At 58.9% G+C, this 22,863-nt stretch overlaps 1 protein-coding gene across 1 annotated transcript; it reads right to left on the bottom strand.

Annotated features, from left to right (window-relative positions):
- Positions 1-451: 451 nt before the first annotated feature.
- PADI6 (peptidyl arginine deiminase 6) lies at positions 452-20,896 on the bottom strand. The gene is made up of 16 exons (XM_044391470.2): positions 20,787-20,896; positions 19,801-19,984; positions 17,986-18,058; positions 15,491-15,558; positions 14,922-15,036; positions 13,993-14,118; positions 10,287-10,465; positions 9,933-10,036; positions 6,754-6,865; positions 5,358-5,465; positions 4,988-5,142; positions 4,281-4,437; positions 4,045-4,168; positions 2,931-3,001; positions 1,664-1,825; positions 452-902 (listed from the first exon to the last, which is right to left on the bottom strand). The coding sequence occupies exons 1-16, from the start codon at positions 20,876-20,878 to the stop codon at positions 657-659; spliced, it is 2,076 nt and encodes a 691-aa protein (XP_044247405.2). The 5' UTR covers positions 20,879-20,896; the 3' UTR covers positions 452-656.
- Between the last annotated feature and the right edge of the window lie 1,967 nt (positions 20,897-22,863).

Genomic DNA, 22,863 nt, shown 5'->3' with positions numbered 1-22,863 from the left:
AGACGGGGGAAGAGTCCACTTTGGGTCCCAGGATGGGCATTTCTTCTCTCCTGGACACTTGAGGTTACCAAAGGCAACCCCCCCCCCCCCCACCCCGGCCTGCCCCTGCTGTGTCTTGCCCCGCAGACCCCAGGGGCTGAAGCTGGCTGCCCGCAGGGTGTGGTGCCCCTTCCCCCCGCCCCCGGAGCTCCTACCAGGCCCAACGGGGAGCCCTCTCCCTTCCCCGAGTCTGGAGGCCGTCACTGCGCTCCACCACGTAGACCCAGCACGAGGAAGGTGCTTGCACTAGAGACACACTGAAGGAATCCGAGTCTGGCCTTGTCCCTGCCCCGGTCCCTGCCCACGTGGCGCAGCCTGCCCCCAGGAGTCCCAGGGACTCAACTTTCCCTCCTCAGCGGTCGTCCCCAGCCTCAAAGCAAGGCGGCTGCTACCAAGACGCATTTAGAACGGCTAGAACTTTAATGGAGACTGAGGAACCGCTTCTCAGCTGCAGACCATCTGCCGACGGGGCTCGAGCTGGCGGCGTCTGCCACCCCGTCAGGACGCTGAGGGACAGGGGTGGCCGGTGTGAGGAAGGGGGGTGTTGCTCTCCGGGCAGGGAGGGCATCGGAATGTTGTGGAAGGGTGAGCAGTGGGCCGTTGACGCTCGGGCAGGGCTAGGCCTGGGGCTCGGGCACCATCCTCCACCATTTGAAGGCAAAGGGCACCCGGCGGACGTTGGCACAGGCGCAGAAGTCCCCGATTTCAGTCAGGTAGCAGTCGAAGTCCTTGATGAAGGTACACTGGAAGCCCAGGGGCTCTAGCAACTGGCAGATCTTCTCCTCCAGGCAGCAGGTGCCCTTGACCTGGGGCCCAAAGGGCTTGGGGATGCCCAGGTGCTTGTCCATCACAATCATCTGCAGCTGTCAGGACGGACAAGGCCGAGGTGGGGGTCAGAGCCGCGGGAGAAAGCCCCCTCGGTCCCTCCTCTAGGTGCCATCGGCTTTGACGCAAGGGGAGGCACGGCCGCCTCGGTGGCCGGGCTCGACCCCACGCCGCAAGCGGGGCAGCGTTCTCGAGGCTGCACCCCTGCGGACACCACCCATCCGCCTCCACAAGAGCCAGCTCACTTTTGCTTAACCTGCTCGTGGCCCTGACGTGTTCCAGCAAAACCGAAATCCCGTCAGGCCGCGGGCCCGTTCTGCAGACTTTCCCGGCTCCTTCCTCTACTGCGCTTCTCTTGCTCTGGACAGGGAGTTTGCTTTGTGCCCTCATCTGGGCGCCTCCCCTGGAATGCCCTTCCCCCCAGCTGTCGGTTGACCTCTGTCCAGTTCTCGTTTCTCAACTCCAACCTGTCTTCCTCAAGCACATTTCCCCCGCTGCTACCCACGCCTGCTCCCAGGGCCACGTTGTGCCAGAGGGCCCCCTGGTCTTCTAGAATTCAAAGCTTCCCATGTGCGACTGATGAATGCCAGGCTTGTGTCCCCAGGACTCAGTGTCCTGGGACCTGCCAGTCCGCTCCCTGAAGCGGTGTTCCCTAACTGAGAAGGGAGACAAGAGCTTCCACCTCCCTCCCTCAGGCAGGTCCGCTGAGCCCCAGCCTCTAGCCCGGCATCATGGAGGTCAGGAGACCAGCCAGTTAGCAGAACAGACCCCCGCCCAGCCCAGCCCCTGGGCGCCTCACCAGGTTAGGGAAGTAGGGCCTCGCGAACAGTTTCGCCATCTGCTCGTTGGAGGGGACGTTCGTCAGCTGCTCCAAGCAGAAGAGCTGCGGGAGGTCAATGATGTCCCTCTCCACCAGGCCCAGCTCCTTCTTCAGGATGGCGCGGTTCAGGTTAACGCACTTCTGCGGGGCAAGGAGGAGACGGGAGTTCGTGGGCAGTGGCGAAGCCCGGGGCCAGGGCCTGGACAGCCACTCTGTGTTCATCCCTCACAGTGGCGGGCAGCCTCTCCTGGCAGGCCTGCCCTCCGATGAAGTGCACACGGTTCCCCTTGGGGGAGGGGAGTAGGGCTCCGAGGAGAGGCCAGGATCCCACAGCTGCTCTGCGTGGGGCGGCTGCTGGTCCTGATTCTACTGTAGCATGGGGGCGGGGGGGGGGAGGGGCGGCGTTTGGCCCTCAGTCCCGGCCAGAGTGGAAGAGCCAGGCCAAGAGGAAGTCCTCGTGGGCATGCTGCTTCCTTCCTCAGAAGGAACATGAGCTTTTGTGCCCCCTCCCCCTCCAACCTTGGAGCTGGTTCTCCGCTCTGACCACCTGTTCCTCGGGCCTTGATACAGGGCTCATGACCTCCACCGTCAGGCTAGGATGGGGCCGAGATGCCGTTTTGACCCCATACCTGGCCGGTACCCACCCTGCTGTGCCAGGAGGCCTTCCCTGTTCAGCGAAGGTCAGCACCACGCACTGGGACACAGAATGCCCCTCGGCTAGGAGCCCCGGGGGTAAAGAGGTTTGTGCTGTCCCTGTGACCTTGGACAAGTCGTTGCCCTTTTCCAATGTTCCCTGTTGGAAGTTGGATAGGCTGTTCTGGGCACTCTTCTAGCCCGTGATTCACACCGAGGCCTGAGCTGCTGAGTGGCCCAGAACACAGTTCCATGGGCCACTTCAGGAAGTATTGAGACAACCCCGGTCCAAGTCTCTGGAACTTCGAGCTTAGGAGAGTTGTGGGGGAAGAGGGTTCCTCTATTTTCTGGTCAGAAGCTAGGCAACTTGAGTGGCACAGAGCATGTCTTTGGGGGTCAGACCTAGGATCAAACCCAGTTCCCCCTATTTCTCGGCTTACGTTCATACCTGGGCACTAAGCCTCACTATCCTCCTAGGCTTCAGGAGGTGAGCAAGGACGATGCTATCCTTCATGATGCTTGGGCTAAGTCGTTGCTCAGTTAGGACCTTGTCTGCATTGTCCATACCTCCCCCCACTTCTTGGAGAGCGCCCCTCCCCGCCTCGTCCCCTACCTCTACATAGTTGTTCTGCTTCCTCATGTTTTCATCAGCCAGAAGTTGACTGATGCTGTTGGCCTCCCGCCCTGTAGGAAGGAGGAGAGGGCAGGCAGGAGGTAAGGCCAGGGAGCGGGTCTGCCCAGGGCTGGGCCAGCTGGGTGTATTGTGGCCCCAGTAACTGACAGGTGACCTGGCCAGTCTCCAGAGACCTACCTAGGTCACCTGTCACATCTGGGGACTGACATCAGGGTCCTTAAAGCCCAGGGAGGACTTTGCCCCCAGCCTCTCTGGCCCTGATAGGAGGGGAGACAGCCTGGAACAGGTTAGCAGGGCCCTCCAGCCCGCACTCACCTCTCCCCGGGGCAGCTCTGTGCATCGTGTGACCCGAACTTCCCGTCCACCTCCTACCTGTGACCTCGACCAGATTATTTAACTGCGTTCCTCAGTTTTGTGTTAGGGCAGGGATTGCCCGCTCAGGCCACGGCTGAGGTAACACAGTCTCGGGCGTGTGGGGTGTGATACACCTTCGTACTCAGTCAATGTCACCTTCTAGAAGTGCTTCTAGAACCCCATGTGATTCCTGGGCCTGACCTCAAAGGTTGATGCAGCAGGTCTAGCGTGGGCTGAAATCGTGTGTTTCTGACAAGCCTCCGGGTGACCCTGAAGCCGCACTCGGAGGAGCGCAGGGTCTAGAAGCTTCCCAGCACCCCCTCCCTGGGTTCCCACGGACTTTCAGACAGAAAGACTGTGCCCCAGCCTCACAATCTCTGCCTGTCCACGTAGGTTTTCCACAAGGTGCCCCGGGGACCCCTGAAGCCCCAAAACCCAGGCGCTTGACTCCGCATTCCCCGAGCAGGCAGACAGGAGTGTTGGTAGCAGCTGGTTTTGCTCCCCGCCGCCCCCCACGGAGTCCCCTTCCCATACACTTGGCGGCCCCTCTGCCATCCCCAGAACTTCTGGCCGATTGGCCCGGGCAGCCCTAGCATGGCCAGAAGAGCCCCGAAACAGGAGATGTGCTCGTGTGCTGCACGTTAGGCTTTATGCTTCCCTGGGACTCCGCACCAGGAGTCTAGAAAGGACATCAGGGGAAGGAGCTGGCGTCTGCTCCAGTGCCAGGGGCTTTGCTCACCGGTAGACAGGAGCTGGTCCTCCTGCACCTCTTCAAACAGAGTCATGTCTCCATAGCCCTCCTTCTGTTTCTCCTCGAACAGTCTGTAGCAGGAGCTGGGGCTGGCCAGGAGCAGCCGGAAGCCCTGGGAAACAACTAGGGTCAGATGCCAGCTTCCCCTCCAGAAGCTTCCAAGGGGCTTTAAAAGGGGGGAGACCCCTCCCTCTCCAGCCTGCCCCACCCCCACGCCCACAGACCTTGCCACCTTGACTCTTGTCCTGCGTGGGGACGAAGCACATGAACTCATCCACGTGACCGACCATCAGCCAGTCCGAGAACAGCTCCACCGGGGCCTGGACTCGCTGGGCGTACAGGAAGTCCCGGAGGGCCTTACCCATGTCTCGGCCCTCCTTGCTAAGGGTAAGACGGAACGAACAGCCCTGGAGCCAACACGGTGTGGGTTGGCCGCCACCTGCTCCATGTCAGGCTCCCTTCAGCTAACTGTCTGTAACCACTGGGCTCAAGGGACCGGTCCATAAAGGATGGGGTGGCTAAGAATCCCTTCCTCTGGCCCAACTCTGGACTGAGCCAAGGGATTCTAGCTAGATCAACTCTGAACCCGGGGACATAAGTATCTCTTGGATTTAGGTTAACGGCCACCAAGAAGTCCACGCAGCTTGTAAGATAAGCTCCTGCTGGTCCCTAAGCCATCAAATTCAGCATCCTTCCAATCTAAACCCAGGAATCACCACTCAGGATGAAACAGTTCATCTGCTTTTTCTACCTGTAGTCTCCCTACAGCAATCGAAGGCTCAAAAATCCTTTTTTGGCAGTTGAAAGAAAGGTCCAGAGCAGATGACCTGCTGAGTTGTGGGGGAGTCAGGTGGGGCCCGGCGAACTACCAGGTCCCTTCAGTTAGACCTTCAGTTCATCCTAGACGCCACCACCTGGACTCTTGCCTCACCTGGGGTAAAAGCAGCTGCCAATGAGGATCCTGCCTAGGGGGTACTCTTTCCCTTCCACTTGGACAGGTGGGGACACCATCAGGTTCCCAATGGAGTCCATGCTGGCCACCCTGTGGTCCTTGGTGCCTTGGATCATGTAGCCGACCCCTGGGCTCTGGAAGGAGACCCAGTGGGGCAGGGGCGTTAGGAAGGATGGGCTTTAAGCCCCAGTCTTACTCCTGATCCAGACTCTCGGGTAGATTCCCACACCGCCTTCCCCAAGAGGCCACTTGGGCCCTCCCTCTCCCCCTTGGCACCCCATCCCTTCTGGGCAGGCGCCAGGCCTGGCACGTTGGACAGAGTTGAGATCAGTCAAACCGAGTCCCACACCAAGGAGTATTTCATGGGGATGTCGTCCAGCATGAGGACCCGAGGGGTGTCAAGGACCAAGGAAAGTGTCTTGTGGGGAGCCTGGGTGTAACAGAAGGCCATCTCATCCTGGAGGGGACAGGAAAAGCAGTTGAGTCTCCTTGCACCATCGGCTGCGTTCCTGCCCGTGTCCGGCAGGCCAGTCACCACCACCACCACCCGCCCCCCCCCCCCCCCCCCCGCACACAGGCCACCTCCAAGGTGATGGCGGGAGGGACTGGGCAATGGAACCCCGACTCCTGCTTGGCCCTTGACGCTCCGCTCGGACACCCCTTTCTTTGGGGGCTTTTCCAGACCCGTTCTCCTATATGCATCACTTTTAAAACCTGGGTCACCTAGACTCTTCCTTCTCTTCCTTTCCGCACCTAGTCCGTGAGCAAGCCTTGGTGGTTTGGGCTGCAGGGGGACTCGTCTGTGTCACCATTCAGGGGGAAGCCACCATGCTCTCTGCCCCAAATCACCACATTTCCCTGAGGCCAGGGCACTTTCATTCTTGCCCCTTCCTAAGACCAGTTCGCTAGTTCTCAGCCAGAGGGGGCTTCTTAAAACCTGAATCAGAACATCTAACTCTCGCTTCACACCTTTTGACGTCATCCCACCTTGTGAACTCCTTTCTACCCCTTACCTCGGCTTAAAAGACCCCGGATATACGATCCGGCTCTTTCCTACCTCTGGCCCTTCTACTCCGCTCTGGCCACACCAGCCCTTCTGTTCTTCAGACCCTCCAAGTACACCCCCACACTCGGATCTTCACGTCCGCTGTGCCCCCACCCGAAGAGCTCTGAGGTCTAATGTAGCGCCTGCACCCCAACCTTTGTATGGCCAGCTCGGTTTCCTGAATTGGAAGCTTTTCCTGACCACCCCAACATGCCTTGCTTGGGGGACTCCCTATGGCATCTTGTTTCACAGCACTGAGAGCCCCGTGTCCTTGCTAGAGCGGGAGTACGGTCTGTCCCACCGTCCTGCAGCTCTAGGACTTAGAATGGTGGCCAGCGTGTGCTCCTCAGAACACCAGACTTCAGGACTCCGCCAGGTCGGGCTGGACGCTGGAGGGGGAGCCCTGCTCCCACAGCCAGGAGGGGGAGGTGCCAGACCCGTTAGCACCTGCGTGTTCTGTGGTCCCGAGCAGGCGCATCCTAGAACGGGAGGAAGCCAGGCTCTAAGCTACGCCTTAGTGGCTAGGACTTGCGTCGGCCATTCCACCTGAGCGTCTAGTGAAGTTCTAGAAACAGACTCCTCTCGCTCGTCTGAGCTTTGCTGGGCAGGTGGAGCAGACGTGTGAGGCTGGACAGACGTACCACCTGCAAAGTCTCCCAGCCCCTCCCCAACAGGTGTATTTCCCCAGGTGGGGCATTACCTGGAGCCACCTGCCCAGGCGGTTGGGGTCTTCGTAGACAGAAGCCACCTGGCTGTTACTCTTCTCGCTCAGCTCCATGATGGTGTTCACGAAACCCTGGACCTGCAGCTCTCTGCCATAGGAGAGAAGCCAACTCTGGGGAGGCCTTTGAGGCTCCCTGCACCCCAGTCAAGGCCTCACTCTTCCAGGGGCAGGAGGCATCTCCCTCTGGTCAGGAGAGATCATGCCCCCAGCCCCAAGGTAAGCAGAGCTGCTGTCCTCCCCCCCCACCACCATGGAGCCCAACCTGGTACTTAGAGTGTGTCTCGCTCAGCAGCACTCAGCTCATGGCAGAGGCAGGTCAAGAATTGCCAGGGTCAGCCCCTGCTCTGGTTCCCCAGGACCCTGCTTTGTCCCTACCCTGCAGTCACACCCCGTGCATGTCTTCTACCCCCACCCCAGGCTCTACCACCTCGGCCTACCCAGAGGGGGCTATATTTTTCTCCCAAGAAGCCAAGCAGCCGAATGCCCCCGCCCTTGGGTTGGCCAACGAGGTTGCCATATTTATGTGTTTTGCAGGGGGCAGGGCTTGGACCCTGGGGATCTCCGTGCTGTCGTGCACAGCAGCAGGCTTACGGGACCAGGACGTACATCTGTTCCTTGTTGGAGATAATGTCTGCCTCAAACATGCCTCTTTAAGACCACTCATTTTATAAAAAGATCCCCAGGAGTTGAATGCTAGCAAGGTCACACTGTTGGGAAGTATCAAAATTGAGATTCTAGTCGGGTTCCAGGTCTAAGACTTGCTTTGTTATTCAGGGTTCCTAAAGAACCTATTTCTCTGGTCAACACAGACAAGGCTGCAGCTAGCTGACCAGCCTGACAAGGTCTAGAACAGTCTAAGGATGTGTGCTGGCAGAAGGCTTGTGGTCAAGCTGGGTCAAGCTGTGCCTGCATACCACCTCTATGGGAGAGTCCTAGAGGACCAGGCTTTCAACAGATGCCGCCTATGAGTCAACTCAGTCTTCAGATATAAAAGACAAAGTAGAAAAATCTGGCGTCTGGGTATCTGTTATCTGCAAAGTCCCTCAAGCTCTTGCCCTTATTCTGAAACCTGGTGTTCCTTCAGGGACCCTTCTCCCGGGATCCCTCCCATGGAAAGGCTATCTTTCTTCTATCCCCTAGTGGGCCTGTAGGAGGGTAGAATTCCCCTCCTTGCGCCACCTCCAAGATCTCCGCCTGGCAGCGGGTTCTGACACCTCCAGTTCTGGCTCCCCCTTCCCCTCCCCCTGGACCTCTGGTCCTCAGCTGCAGTCATCCCCATCTTTCCGGTTCTTAGCCTTTCTCTCACTCAGCTTCATAATTCTCCCCTCGCCCCTGTGCTTGGCAGAACCCCAACCCTGGTTAGCCCAGTTCCACATTTCCTCTTCCCTAGAACTCAAGTTACTGGAAATAGTTGGAAAAGAGCCCCTGGGGACAACCTGAACTGGTCCTTAGCACCAGGCAGCCATCTTCCCAGCACATCCTTCTCACCTTGCTCCACTCTCCCTCCTGGAGCTGCTGGTGAGCAGTGCTCGTACCTATCAGCAGGACCTGTGGACACGTCCTACCAGCTTGGCTCCTAGAGCTGTCTCTCCCCTTTCTGATTCTTCCTCTCTGCTGGATCATTCCATCAGCATCATTCTCAGCTTCCCACCTTAAAAAACACCCTTCACTTGGCCCCATTACCCGCTCCTTGCTTCCCATTTCTGTGGAGTTTTGCAAAGTACTCCCCTTTCCCAATCGTCCTTTCGGGCTTCCGAACCCACCACGTGGGATTTCTTTCTGCACAGTGAGTGGCCGCCATCCTGCCAAACCCAATGGGCATCTTGTCCTCCTGTTGGGGTATCACACAGCCGGCCCCTCACCTGGTCTCCCCCCCCTTTAACCTCCGGGTCTCCACTCTCCCTTCCCGGCTGCCTTTGCTACATTCTTGTCCAGAGCTGAGGGTTCGATCACCCAGAGCTCGCTGCTCAGCTACCTTCCCTGTGTAGGCTACCCCTCAGATGAGCATAGCGAGGCCTGTGGCTTTGAACGTCCTCCACCTGCCAGGGGCACCCAGACTCGTCTCAAGCTTCCCAACTGTCCATTGAGCCCCATTGAGCCCTCAGCAACAGCACCACCACTCATCTTACTGCGGACCCCAAACCCAGGGGACAGTCTTGTCTCCTTATAGCCCATGCACCACTCCCCCAGGTCAGGGGGAGGAGGTCTGCCTTCAGTGCACCCCTGAATCTAACTGTGCTCCCTCCCCCCGCCCCTACCCTGCATCACTGCTGCGTCAGGCTCACACCATTGCAGCAGCTGAACTGGGTCCTGCCATCTGCTCGAGCCCCTGGCTTTTCAGCTGGCCAGAGTGATTGTACAGCTGGGACCCTTGATGGTTTCCCATGGGTTTTACCAGCCAGCGTCCTTTGCCCTTTCTTCATAGGTATGTGGCCACCTAGATAGGATGCCAGTCCTGGCCTCCCTGCAGCTGGGAGTGGCCCTCTGTAGGCCCTGAGCACACGAGAAGTGGCTCAGGAGACTTCCAGACCTCAGCAGTGACACAGGACAGCTCTGTCCGCCTTTCACTCTTCTCTTTCCTAGGGCTGGGACGCAGATGTGCCTGGGCCCAGCCCCTGTCACAAAGATGGAGATGCCACCCCAGGGAAGCCATTGAATGAGCCAGGACCCCTCCGTGACCGAAAATGCAACCCTCCTACCTGTGGGCCTCTAGGTGGGAGATCGGGGACTTCAAACCACTGCATTTGGGGTCTCTTACAGCCCCCGAGGCCCTGCTGCCTTGGTCCTGCCTTCCTCCTGCTCCTGCCCGCTCTTTCCTGGCTCTCTGGGCCTCCCTGCTCTCCCCGGAGCATGTGGGTGTCCTTGCCTTTCCGTCCTTCACCCTGCTTTCCAGCACTGGCCACTATCTGAGGCCACGTTGTCATCCACCTCCCCACGAGAGCAGGGGAGGGACGGTCACATTCCCTGCTCCGTCCCTGGCACCATAGGTGTTAAACAGGACTCCAGCAAGGACTATCTTGGGGACAGGACTAGACAGTTCGGGCAGCAGGAGCTCACTCTGCATGGGAAGAAGTCTAGTCATCTTGACTCCTGCTTCCTGCCCTGCAGACAAATACCAGGAAGGACCTGGTGCGGGCAGGCTGAGGGTTTCTTACCTGCACAGGTAGACCTCTAGAGGCATCTGGGTGCTGGGAGTAAAGATGCAAGGGGCCACCCGGAACACTACCGTGTCTTTGTACACCAGGGTCTCTGGAATTGACTGCAGTGTCACACAGGCTCCCATCAGCGAGCTGGTTCCACATCCCCCCTCCCCCCCAGCCTTCCAGCTGTTCAGCCCTGCCCACCTCTGGGCCCTCCCCTCTCCTCTGCCCAGTGTTTTCACAGGTGGCACAAGACTCAAGCTCTAGCTGCAGCAGGCCTGGTCTTCCCCGTCCCTGTTCCCCGTGAGACAGGCTTCCTCCCCACACGGCCCCTGGCCCCAGGGCTGCTGGTCTACCTGGGGGACATACCGGGTCTTGTGATTCTTCCACCAGGGAGACCGAGTAGGAGATGAGGCCTGAGAAGTCGGCAGACGGGAACTCCACAGCTTCAACGTAGAAGGTTTCCTTCAGGGGGTCCTCGAGGGGGGCGAATGTATAGGCGTGCCGGCCAGGCCCCAGCAGCATCTCGAAGGTGCTCGAGCTGTTTCCTGAGGACAGAAGGGACGGGCCAGCTGCTGACGTGGCTCGGTGCCTGTCACCACGTCGGACGGTCGGGGTGCCAGCTCATTCCTCTGGACAGAGACCAGGCTCGAGCTCCAGGGGAGAAGCCAAGCCAGCTTTTCTGTCCCCGCATTTCTGGTGTGTAGGGCTTAGGGGACAATCAAGTATTTGTTCATAAACAATGGCCAGAGCTCACCAGCGCTGTTCAAAGACCTAGCACACATCAAGGGTGGGGGCTCGGATGGAGATGCCGGCCTTCCAGGCGCTCCGTCCAGGGTGAAGGCCTGAGGGAGGCAGATCTACCCTTGGACCAGCTCTCGGGAGGAAATCATAAAAAGCCTCAAAGGGGAGAAGCTGGGCTTGTGCAAAGGTGGGCTTGGCAGCCTCGTCTGAAAAGCCAGACCCTGCTCAAGCAAGGGCTAGGGAGGCATCCTTGGGAACGGCCTGTTGGACGGGGCAGACCGCAGAGGGTTTCCTGAGAAGCTCAGGGAAATTCTTATCCGGTGTGCAGAGCCCAGCTCCTGGCTTCTTGGGTCGCAAAACAGAAAACCATGCACAGAAAAGAGAAGTTGACCACACCCTGAGGTCGTCTCTAGTTCATTCAACCCCAGATCCGTTCGCTGTCCATTTGCAGAGATCATCCTGACCCGAGGCCACCACGCTTCCCCAGCTGACCTTCCTGCCACTGTCCTCGTCCTCCCAGCCATTCCTGGTGTGGCCGCCCTTCCCTGATAACAGCTGCTCCTACTTAGAGCCTCCAGAAGGACTCCAGCTCTAGGAGACCCCGGTCTAGGTTTCCCTGGCCACCGAGGCCCTGAACCATCCGGTCACCGCATCCTCGGCAAACCTCCCGCACAGCAGGGCCAGCTGCCTGGGCCTCGGCCTCCAACATGCCAGCAGCTGGCTTCTGGGGCTGCTGCCGTCCCCAGGGCACAGGCACGGCTCCAGTTCGTTGGCCTCTTGCTCTGGGTTACAGCACTGCGGTGGCCCGCCTGGGGGCTGTACGTCCGGACACACGCTAGCTCCCAGGCGCTCTCTGCAGGAAAGCCTTACAGGCACTGCGGGTACCGGCCTCAGGGGGCCCCAGCTGCTGCTGGCCACGTATGGGCTGCACCGGCTGGACGGCTCCAGCTAGGAAAGCTCCCGGGGACTCCTGCCTGTAGTCGGCCTGAAGGCTTCCTCGCTGGCCCGGAGCCAGGCCTCGAAGGGACAAACCTGGACACCAGGACCCCCGAAGCTGCCCAGCACAGCGACACAGCCCTTTCAACGGGCCACAGAGATTCACAGCTGGTATGCTTGGAGCATTGTGGGGTTCCCAACTACCCCGACTAGACTGTGCTGGCCACCGCTCGGGACCCCAAAAGCATCTAACACCTTCAACTGTGCCCGGGCCCTGGGCTCCTCATGGCCGCTCCAGCCCAAGGGGTCTCACCCTGGAGTGGGGGTGGGAGGCAAGAGCAGCCCGGGTCTGCCTGCCACGGGCCCCTTCCCAGCCCCTCAGCCCTGCGGTTGACTGTAGCCACAGCCACGCCTCCTCTCTTGCACACACGCCCTCCACCCCCACACCGAGATCTCCACTCTGACCGAGCCAAGTCTGTAGAGCTCTCCTGTACCCAAGCAGCCAGGGCAACCACCGTGCTGAGACACCCCACTTCAGGAGGGGACCAAACCTCAGCTGCTGTTACCACCACTCGGGAGGGACCACTGTCACACTCCCGTCCGTTAGCGCTCCTGCTTCTTGGGTCCTCTGAGTGGGAAGTTCTCTTCCCTAGTTTCCTCCTCCGAGGGGCGCTTCCTCACCTCCATCAGATCATGCCTCTGGCTTTCTATTTCCTCTGGAAATCTCCCCTCGGACTCCTTTGCTATATCTTGCAGAGCAGTGTTCTCAAACGTTAGCCTGCCTCAGAATCATCTGGAGGGCTTGTGAAAACACAGTGCGCTGTGTGTCCCTGCCCTGTATTTTTATAAGTCAAAAAATTTTTAAATTACGCTCTACCTGCAACATGAGACTCGAACCCACAACCCTGCCATCAGGAGTCACATGCGGCACTGACTGGGCCAGGGCACCTGGCTGTCCTGTATTCCTAAGTTTTTAAATTTTTAAGTAACCTCTACACCCACCATGGGGCTCAAACTCATAATCCCAAGATCAAGAGTCCCATCTTCGGGGCACCTGGGTGGCGCAGTCATTAAGCAGCTGCCTTCGGCTCAGGGCGTGATCCCAGAGTTATGGGGTCGAGCCCCACATCAGGCTCCTCTGCTGTGAGCCTGCTTCTTCCTCTCCCACTCCCCCTGCTTGTGTTCCCCCTCTTGCTGGCTATCTCTATCTCTGTTAAATAAAATCTTAAAAAAAAAAAAAAAAAAAAAGAGTCCCATCTTCTTCTGACGGAGCCAACCAGGCCCCTCTAAGTTTTCGTTTTTAAGTAAAAAACCCGACAGTTAGAGAAGGGTGAAGTACAACATCTGTATCGAGCTACGCAAGTCCCTGCCTCTATTATCTGCACACAAGGGGCCACGCTGGCCCGGAGCATCCTCGCGGCTGAACCAGAGGCTTAACCCACGGGTCGGAGGCGCACTCCCAGCCCACACGTGGAAGGGCCGCATACGACAGACCTGGGCTGCCTCTTGTGGCTGGTCCCACCTCACTCCCCAGTTCAGCTGCGGTCTGCAGAAGAGACAGGGCAGAAGACGGCACAAGGGCCCCTGCGCACAGGTGCGGAAGCAGCCGGGGCACGCTCTCCAGCGCTGGACACCGAGACGGTCGTTCTATACCAGAGCCTTCCCTGGTCGCCCAGCTGAAGCTGAACTTGGCCTTTAAGAGAAGGGAGCATGGCACATGCCTCCAGAAGCAGCATCCGACGTCAGTTTGAGGAATTCCGAAGTACTGAATACTAAGCCAGTTTAGATACACCAAAATGTACTCGTTCATGAACATTCTGCTGGACACGTCCACCTCCACTTCCTAAACCAACGACCCTCGTGCCTTGTTCTATAGAACAGGAATGTGCAGCCGCCTCCCAGGGGGGCTAGGGCTCCAGAGGGGTGGGTGTGGTGTGGTGCCCGGGATGGACGTGTTGGTACAACCAGCACACCGCCCCTTGGCCCCCAAGTTCTGGAAACTCCATCTGGTGGGGCCTTGTAGAAGGGTGAAGACGGCCCCTTCTGGCAGGAGTCATTGGGAGGAGAGCTTGGCCGGTCTGCGAAAGACAAGAGCTTTCCGCCAGTATGCGTTCCTTGTCCCCCAGCTGTGAAAGTCCTGCAGGATGGGCACAGTTGTCGTCCCTACCGGGGAAGTGGCTGGGAGGTACGGTGACTCACCCTCATGTGTAGGCTTAGTCAGTGGAGGTGGCAGCCAGAGAGTCCCAGGGACGCAAGTGTGGCCACACCAGGCCCCCACCTGCAGCCCAGGTCCCAGCAGGCCTCCGACAGGGTCCCTGCTGGGAACGACGTGGCCACACTCCCCCTGGCGCGTTGGAGGAGTGGGCAAAGCTGGAGCTGCTGCAGGAACACTCACTTTGGGGCCGGTAGACTCTGGCCTTCTCGGCCTCCTCCTTGGAGGTGTGGAGAACCAGTCGGTATTTCTTTAAAGTGTCGCCGGGCCCTTGAACGTTCAGGGTCATCTGGGACAGGCTCTTTATTTCTGGGCAAAAAAATAAAGGTTCAGGGGCCTCCAAAGCCCAGTACTCCAGGGGTGGAGGGAGAAGCAGTAGGGCTAGGGGTGGGGCTCCTATATTGGGGTCCCGGGGACCCTCTGCCTCCCACTCTGGCCCAGCCCCACAACCGGTCTCTGCTACCTGCTTCCCCACACGGCCACAGGCAACGTGCCATCCCCAGGGTCTGCTGGGAGTTAGGACGGCACTTACGCCATACGGCTGGGGAGAGTACACAGCCCCCCCAAACACGGAGAACAGGGCCTGGCACGGTCAGCTCAGGGAGCGTCCCCCTCCAGCCTTGGTGTGAGCCAGGACATCCCTTTATACTGCTAAGACCCAGAACCTTGGTCCCAACCACAAGTGAGGACCAGATCCAAGACTGCTCTTGCCTAAGACAGTCAGGGTTCCTGGCCCAGGTCACCAGGGGGTTTTTAGGAAGATGCTCGCAACTCCCTCATGTTTGGCCTTCTCAACTACTTTGTGAAGCCAGCTAGATCGTCCCCACTTTACAGATGGCAACGTGAGACCAGCGAAGTTAACACGCTCGAGTCCACAGCCAGGAAAATAAATTTGTTATCCGACACCAGGACCCACGCTACTCCCACGGAGCCGTGTGGCCTCTTTCTTCCTAGTTACAAGCTTCAAGCCTCTGACAAGAGACTTTAGGCTCAGAGCGGGGACACCTTGGCCTGGAGTCCAAGTTTGCTGAGGGGTGTGGCAGCAAAGCTCCAGGAGGGGTAGATCGCGGGGAAAAAGCGGCAACAGTCCCAGGACAGTGGCCAGCTCTTACCCTCTGGAAAGAACACCTTCGTGGTCTTCTTGTCTACAATCTGGCCCTTGTCAGCAGGGCTGCAGTTCACAAGCAGGATGGCACCCCAACCGCTAGGACCCCAGACCCATTTTTTCTGCAAAGAAGACAGGAACGTTGATTACGGAAGAAGCCAGGGGAATCCTGCTTCCCAGATGCTACGGCACTTCAGGAGCGGAGCCGAGGCTCTCTCCAGGGTGGCAGGGACCTCTTGGGGAACTCAAGCACCTAAAAGAAGCAGGCCACGTTAGGGGAGTGGGTGGAGAGGCAGGGAGGAAGCAGGTGCCGTCAGAGCTCCCCACCTAGTTTCAGTGCTGGGGCAGCAGGGCTGGAGGCAAATAGGAGGAGGAGACCCGTCCCACGCAGGGGGCCGGTTGTGGTTGACCGCACGGCCAGGCTAAGATGGGGACCTAGTGTCACCAGACTTTTTTTTTTTTAAAGAGCTAGACATGGACTTCATCAGTTCCGATTGTATTGGGGCCATTGGACTTCAGAGACACTGTGGAATCTAGACAGTCCGTGGGCACGTGCCCTTCCCCAGGCAGCCTCACCTTCGCCTGCTTGTCACTCGCCATCTCGACCTGCCCACTGCGGTAGATGTCCACGTCCAGGGAGACCACTGAAACAAGAGGGAAGGTCTCCACCACGCACACCAGCTGGACGGAGCCTCAAAGCGCCAGGTAATCCCAGTGCTGCCCAAAGCTGGGATCAGGGATGCCCAGCCTTCCAGGTATGCGGTCAGCTTCAAAGATTCTCCAAGGCAGACTGCTTCTCTGAGCAAGCCTGGAGAGGCCCCAATATCCGCGGGTCCCCCGCAACCCCCTGGGAATTTACAAAACAAGTCCACTGGGGTCCTGATGCCAGCTCGTGCCTCTTGGACTCTACCCAGGTGATGCCTGCCTGGAGGCACCAGCTCTCAAGCCTTCTGGAGAGCTCCTGGCACTCTAAGACTTCAGAAGGGCTCAATCCATGGCAATTCCAAGCCCCTTAGAGCCGAAGGATCCAGGCTCTGCCCGAGTCGCCGCACAGAGGCTCCTCCTACAGTCTCTATGCTCCACGTTCCACTCCTCCCCACCGCACACTGACCACCGTGCGGCTTTGCCCTGGTTTTATTTTTGTTCAGAGCGCTTATCACCTGATGTGCTTTATCCCAACGGGAACGCCGGGGCCAGGAGAACAGACCACAGTTGCCGCATGTACCGAGCACCTAGTACGGAAGCTCAGGGACAGGATCCCTGCTGTGAACCAGGTACAGCTCTGGTCCCAGGGATACGGCAGCACGCGAGACAGGCCCGGTCTTCAACCTTAGGGAGCAGCGTGTGAGCACGCACACACCCAACAGTGGCGAGCGGTAAAGAAATAAGTACAATGCACATTGCGTCCAATGGTAAAAGTGCCGTGGGAAACAGGGAAGGGGATGGGGAGGGCTGTTTCCATTTCGGATGACCAGAGGAGTCTTCTAGAGAGTTGCGATACGAACAGAGGCCGGAAGGAGGCAAAAAAGTGACCGGTGTTAATATTTGGGGTAAAAGCAATTAGAACAGGAAGTGCAAGGGGACAAGGTCAAGGGTCCAGAGGCCAGCGTGCCCAGAGCAGAATGAGCACAGAAAGGAGAGAAACGGGCCACGGGCAGAGCTCGTAGACCAGCTCACGTAGCTTTTGTGGGTTAAAGGGACACCAGCTTTAATCCAAGTGTGTAGGCTTTGCTCTGAGGAGACCTTATCAGATATCCTTCTAAAGACACGCCGCTCTGGGAGTGGTGGACGGTAGAACAGTAAGCACAGAGCAGGGACTCCCCCCACCCCGGGGAACCTGTGCAGTGACCCAGGTAAGAGGACGGTGGCTCGGACCAGCCGAGAACATCAAGGTGGCTTGTGGCTGGATTCCAGGCGACTTTGAGGCAACAGCAACAAGACCTATGGAGGGGCGTGGGTGGAGGGAGAGGGAAGAGGGACACCCAGGGTTTAGGCCTGACCAGCTAGAAGGGCGGACCACAGTCCACTGCAATGGGAAGACCATCAGGAAGGTAGGCGCTGGAGGAAAAGAAAACCAGTTCGGGTCCTCCTACTCCACAGCCATCTTCCCCGGAAGTAGAGCCAGCTCTGTTTGGGACATACTGAAGATGGGGACGTTGGTTAGACACCTAAGAAGTTATGCTGGGTCAGCAGATACCCGAGTCAAGTGTGTGGGAGGTGCCTGGATGGAAGAGTTTGGGGGAGCCCTCTCCCTGCAGAGCCACAGGACCGGCTGCCTGAGCCTGAAGCACTTCCGGCAGGCTGCGGTGGGTGGGGGCGGGGGCTGAAGGATCCAGCAAAGGGGCCCAAGAAGGAACAGCCGGCTGGGTAGGAGGAAAACTGGGTGCAGGGTCCCTGAAAGGTTTCGGGTAAAATGCATCCAGAAAGGGTGAGCAGTTGTATTAAACACTCCGGCCAGGTCAGGGCAGGGGAAACCCGAGGACCCTGGGCTTACTGCAGTAGAGGCCGTTAGGGTCTTCCATAAGGGCAGTGCCGCTAGGGTCTGATTTGAGACAGGAGGGAAAGGGAAGAGGAACAGAGGGTGCAGAGTTAGGGGAGTAGGGGGTCAAAGACGATCCAGAATCAGGTTTAAGAGACCAGAGGTTGTATCTTGTTCCTTAGATAAGCAGCAAAGCGAGCTCCTATTTAAAGAGAGGTTCTGCCTTATTCTGGAATGATCCAGAAAAGGAGTTGGGGGGCGGGGAGTGGCTTCCTACATCAGTAAGTTGCCGAAGGAAGGTTCTGAAGGAGAGGGGAAAGGACCTAATGTGAGGAGGTTAACTTTGCACTAGACACACCACCAGTGACAACAGAGGTGGCAGGATGCAGGGGGGCCGAGGGTCAGTAGGTAGGACAACGGGAGCTCAGGGAAGCTCCCATGCCTGCTCTCGGGGGACGAGGTCAGCAGTGAGGGCGCAGAGAAGGGACTGTGAATGGGCAGGACCCAGGAGGTAGATTACAGGGAGAGCCCCTCAGCTCCTCCTCCTGCAGCGGCGCCCCCTGCCTCCCTCCCGGGGTAGGGGGACACTCACTAACGCCAGTGACGTAGAGCACAGCCGTGGCCACGGGGACGTCCTCGTCAGGCAGATAGTACGAGACCAAAACCTGTGGAGATAGCACCCAGCACACGTGGCAGTGGGGGGTTGAGGGGGCAGGAACAGGACCTTGGACTAAGTACCCACAGCCGGCCATTGGACTTGTGGGTCTCACGTTACAGCTTCTGAGCTTCTGATGTCGGACTGTGAGCTGGGGCGGGGTCCCCCACGTGGAGGCCTGACCACAACCCTCCCAGGTGGGCTCTACCCCAAGGGGAGAGAGAGATCAAGGCACTTGCCCTATGTCATTCAACCAGGAAGGGGTGACACGAGATTTAAGATCCAGGCCGTCTGGCTCTAGAGGTCAAGAGTAGACCACGCTACACGTCCTCCCCACTCTACCCCTGCGCTCCTGGGATCCCACCTGTTGTCCCGGAGATGGGCAGTGGGGAAGCAGGGGGGCTCCCCGTGGTTCCGCTGCTCACTCAAAAGCAAGGAGGACAGCGGGGTGGGGCCTGGAATCGGAACGCAGTCTTTCCTGGGTCCTGCACCGCATGGGCTTCCAGAGGCCTTTAGACGTTAGGCAAAGGCCTGCCCTTCAGCAGCTTGGCCTGGATCGCAAAGCCTTCGTCACAAACCAGAGAACTAGCCAGCCGCTGGGGCCACGCTCTCAGGCATGGGACCCACCGCCTCTTCCTCAATGGAAACTTCTGTGCTCCGAGGTCCAGCATCTCCCTCAGGGGACCGCTCCCCACCGTGCTGGAGGCTGAGCCCCCGGGTAGAGAACACTTCTTCGGTCCTCTGGGCCCAGCCAGGATGATCACAGCTGTGAGTCTTACCTGTGAGCTCTGCCACTCTTCAGCGAGCTACCTGCCCCCCAGGGAGACACCTGCCCTGGGCGAGGGCTACCCATCTGTCACCTGCCTGTCACCAGCAGACCATTCCAGCAGGTTCTGCCGGCCCGGTGCCCTCGTCCTGAACGAGCCTCCGTGTTCTCCCCCCCACTTCACACTGGAGTCAGCTGGAGAGCGCTCTGGGCCACAGAAGCCGGGGGCCCACCCCGGAGGCTGATTTAATTGGCAGGAGGTGTGGTCTGGGTGGTGCGTGTGCGAGTCCCCGGTGGTTCCAATCACCCCGTCTGAGCGATCAGCTGCCGCCCCAGAACCACCACCCACGCCAAACCCAGGAGCCGGCTTTACCCGGAGGTCGCCCTCCCACTACCACCGGTGCCCCATTAGGGAGACAGCTCGCCCGGGGGGAAAGGACACGCCTTGGGCTCAAATCCTAGATCTGCCCCCTCTCTAGTGCCGTCATTCAGGTTGAGAGACGCCATCCTGTGCCTCAGTTTCCGCGGATGGGAGATGGGGGTCAGGCCGCCCTCTTGAAGCTTAACTCCAGAAACCCCATACGCAGCATACGCACTCCCTACAAGTCATCGCCTCAGTGTCCTTAAGATCTCCATACCCCAAGACCAGCCTTAGTCAAAAGGCCCATCTCAGTTTTGCTGCTAAAACCTTTGAGCCAGACTTGGAAAGCAGCTTGCTGGGAAGCTAGCCCGGAGTCGTGGTCAGGAGCACAGGGAGGAGACAGACGGGCCTCGCACTTAAATCCTGGCGCTGATGCTCACCCCCTCCCTGCCTGCTTCTTTGTCTGTATCCTGGGGTCACGGAGCGCCCCCCTCAAGGTCTCGGTGCAAAGCACTGAGCATTCAACGTCAGGCAAAACACCTGCATATTTCACAGACTTGGGGCCGGGAAATAACAGCTTTCGGGTTGTATCGCCCCCTCCCCCAGCCCCCATGCCTGGGCTTACCTTGTCACTGTCGATGGCAGAGCTGGGGGAGGTCATCTTCACCAGCACGTCTATGGGATGCGACAGAGGCCATCGGGTCGGGGCTGCCTCCTCCCTGCTCACTGCTGGGACCGTGCGGAGGATATCCACCAAGACCCCCGGAGAGCCACTGACGGTGAACGACTTGCACTTCTCCGGGGCACACCTGGTTGGCCCAACGAGGAGACAGACTTTAGGGCACAAGAGTCTCCCCTTCTCGGCCCACGGGGCAGCTGGCTTGGTGGGGGATGGGCCCTGACCGGCGCTCTCCTGCAGGTGTTGAGCCAGAGGCCAGCTGGTCCGGACAGTTTTGTGGTCCTCACACAACTTCAGCCTGCTCCTACCTTCTCCCTCTCCAAGCCCCCGTGTCGTCCCCCCAACGAAGGCTCCCGCTCTAGCCAGTCCCCCCCCCCCCCCCGACTCTGAGCTCTCGCCCAGACCCCGCCCTCCCACCGAGGCCCCAGAAGTTACCAAAGCTACATCTTATTTGTAAGCCCATGGAGGGAGGAGCTGTTTGTCTGAGCCAGAAGGGAGAAACAGGACCTGGGCCTCGGGAGGTCCATGCAAAGACCCTGGGGAAGATCCGGCCTCAGGAACAAGTCACCCCCCCCCCCCCACTAAGGCTCCAATTTACAGGAGCCCCCTCCACGAATCCTCATGGCCTCCTAGAGAGCCAGCCTCACCCCCACTTCACTGGTAAGAGGACAGTCTCAGCAAGGCATTTGCTTCTCTAAGGTCCCACAGCCCAGAGGCAGGATTTAGGTCAGACTCCTGCCGTGTCAGGGCTGGGAGGCCCATTAGAGACCCCAACCACACTCCTGGAGAGGAGGCAGGAGCCACAGATGCAGAGAAGGGAGCCGAGCCCCCCCACATAGCCTAGGGGCAACCCCAGTATGGGAGTCAGGCGCCAGCCTCCCTGCCCAGCCTCGCCCCCTCAGCCAGCCCCAGCAGAGCCCCCAGCTCCTCACCCATTGAGATCCAAGCATATTTCCATGCCCAGCACACACAGGGCATGGACAGGGCTGTCCAGGGACAGGTGGACGAGGCTCTGGAAAGACATGGCGCGGCCCTCCAAGCTGACTACCCTCAGACCTGCGCAACGCCCCTGACTCAGCACGGCAGCCTCAAATAACCCCAGGACTCACGTGCGCCCTCCCCGCTTATGGGCTCAGGGCCTCCCCAGCCCACCCCCTTGTTAAGGAGGCTTCAGCAGCTGCCCAGGTGTGACTGATTTTCTCTATTGAGACTTGCTGGCGTGGGGTGGGGGTGGGGGAGGTACGGAGGAGCAGGTGGGGTCTGAGCCCCGGGGTCACGAATATATCAGGTAGCTCATTCCTGCAGATGTGGGCCATCTGAGGCTGGCTGCTCAGGCCTCTGGCCTTCAGCTGGGAGCAGGAGGGGCTCTGGGGAGCTGGGGGGGGGGCGGCTGGGCAACCTGGCCATGACCCTGTAGGACTGACTTGGTTGGAAGCTGCTGTCAGGAGCACATACCTGCAGGGGCCGTGAGGGGTGGGGGTCAGGATGGCAGCGTGGCAGCCTCGCCGGGCACTGAGCCAGGCCAAGTGCTGGACCAGCGGTTCTCCACGCGCGGTGGTTGCAAAACGGATCGGGAGGCTTGTTAACATTATAGATTCCTGGGCCTGGCAGGTCTGGGGTGTGGTCCAGGAACCTGCGTCCCATCCTCAGGGGACTAGGGGGCACTCCTTGTTCATCGTGGTGGCATCAGCTCCCAGAGAGGGCATGGTGAGTGTTGGTGGAATGAATGAGCGGAGGAGCCCCCGCTGAGCCCAGTTCACCAGCTGCTTCCCATCGTCCCTGAGCTCACTGGGCAAAGAAATGAGAACGGCTCCAGCCCAAGGGACCCACCAGCTAACTTGAAAGCAGTGTTCATTTTATGAGGGTTTATGGTTATTCTTGAACAGATACCACATTCCCATGGTTCCCAGTTCAACAGGGGCTTGCAACAGCATCCCTCCTGCTCTGTCTCTCACCCCCCCCAGTTCCTTAAGGAGGCCGTCAGTGGCGTTGGTTTCTTCTGTGTCTTTCCATAGACACGTAATGCATGACCAAGCAAACACGTATGCCTATCCTCCCTCCTTATTTTTTGGTAAGTGGCGTAGAGGTTGCGTAGTATCTGTATCTTGCTGTTTGCATTTCTTAGTACAGCTTGGAGAGAAATTCTTCCCGGTAGCATGTGAAAAGCATCCTATCCTTTTTTTAAAAACGGCTGCACGAGGCTCCCAGCAGAGCAGCGCCGTAATATGTAGACACGTTTGTTTTCGGTCTTTGGCCCTGACACCCACGCTGTGATGGGTAACCAGTATGTCACGGCACAGGGGACGTAAATTGGGTCCTGAGTGAAGTCTGCTCGCTCAGCCAGGCTTGTTAAATTCGGGATTAAAGTAGGATTATCCCTCCTTGGAAGCGTTAAGCCTTCAACATAAGTGTCAGGGGTGGCTTTACTTAGGGGGCCCTTGGAGACAGCGGGTTGGCCAGGAAGACCCGAAAAGCCCTTCTGGTTGGGCTGAAAGTGACAAATATTAAGCAGGCTGGAGGCTCTCCGCCCGCACCTGCCACCGGCCTGCCCCGCTGCTCGCACACAAGCCGCTGGAGGTGGGCTGGAGGGAGGGGACGGTCAGACTGGGGAGGGCTTGCTGAGGGCTGGGCTCTGGCTTCTGGAGTCAAACAGTCTGGGAGCTCTGTCCCCCCTGACCTCGGACAGCCCTGCCTTGTTCAGGGCTGTGAGCGCAGTGGGGGAGGAGCACTCTCAACCTGGAGGATGGAGACCCCTCTGGGCGTGGAAGGGACTTGGAGAGATCTAGAGTGGGTCTTGCTCCTTCTCCAGGGGGTTTCCTGCTCACCACTGAATCCCCAGCACCCACAAAAGGGTCCTGGACATGGTAGGTGCTCAATACATTCTTGGGGTGCAAATGACATGACCTCCACACCCCTCAAAAAGATACCCCAGTGGGCTTCCATCAGGCTCTCCAACCAAACCAAGGGCTTTGTGACCATGAGGCAAGTTTACCTAGACTCCCACAGCTC

This window comes from Ursus arctos, unplaced genomic scaffold, assembly GCF_023065955.2.
Source record: "Ursus arctos isolate Adak ecotype North America unplaced genomic scaffold, UrsArc2.0 scaffold_32, whole genome shotgun sequence".
Taxonomy (NCBI): domain Eukaryota; kingdom Metazoa; phylum Chordata; class Mammalia; order Carnivora; family Ursidae; genus Ursus; species Ursus arctos.
This window is presented reverse-complemented; position numbering and strand designations above follow the sequence as displayed.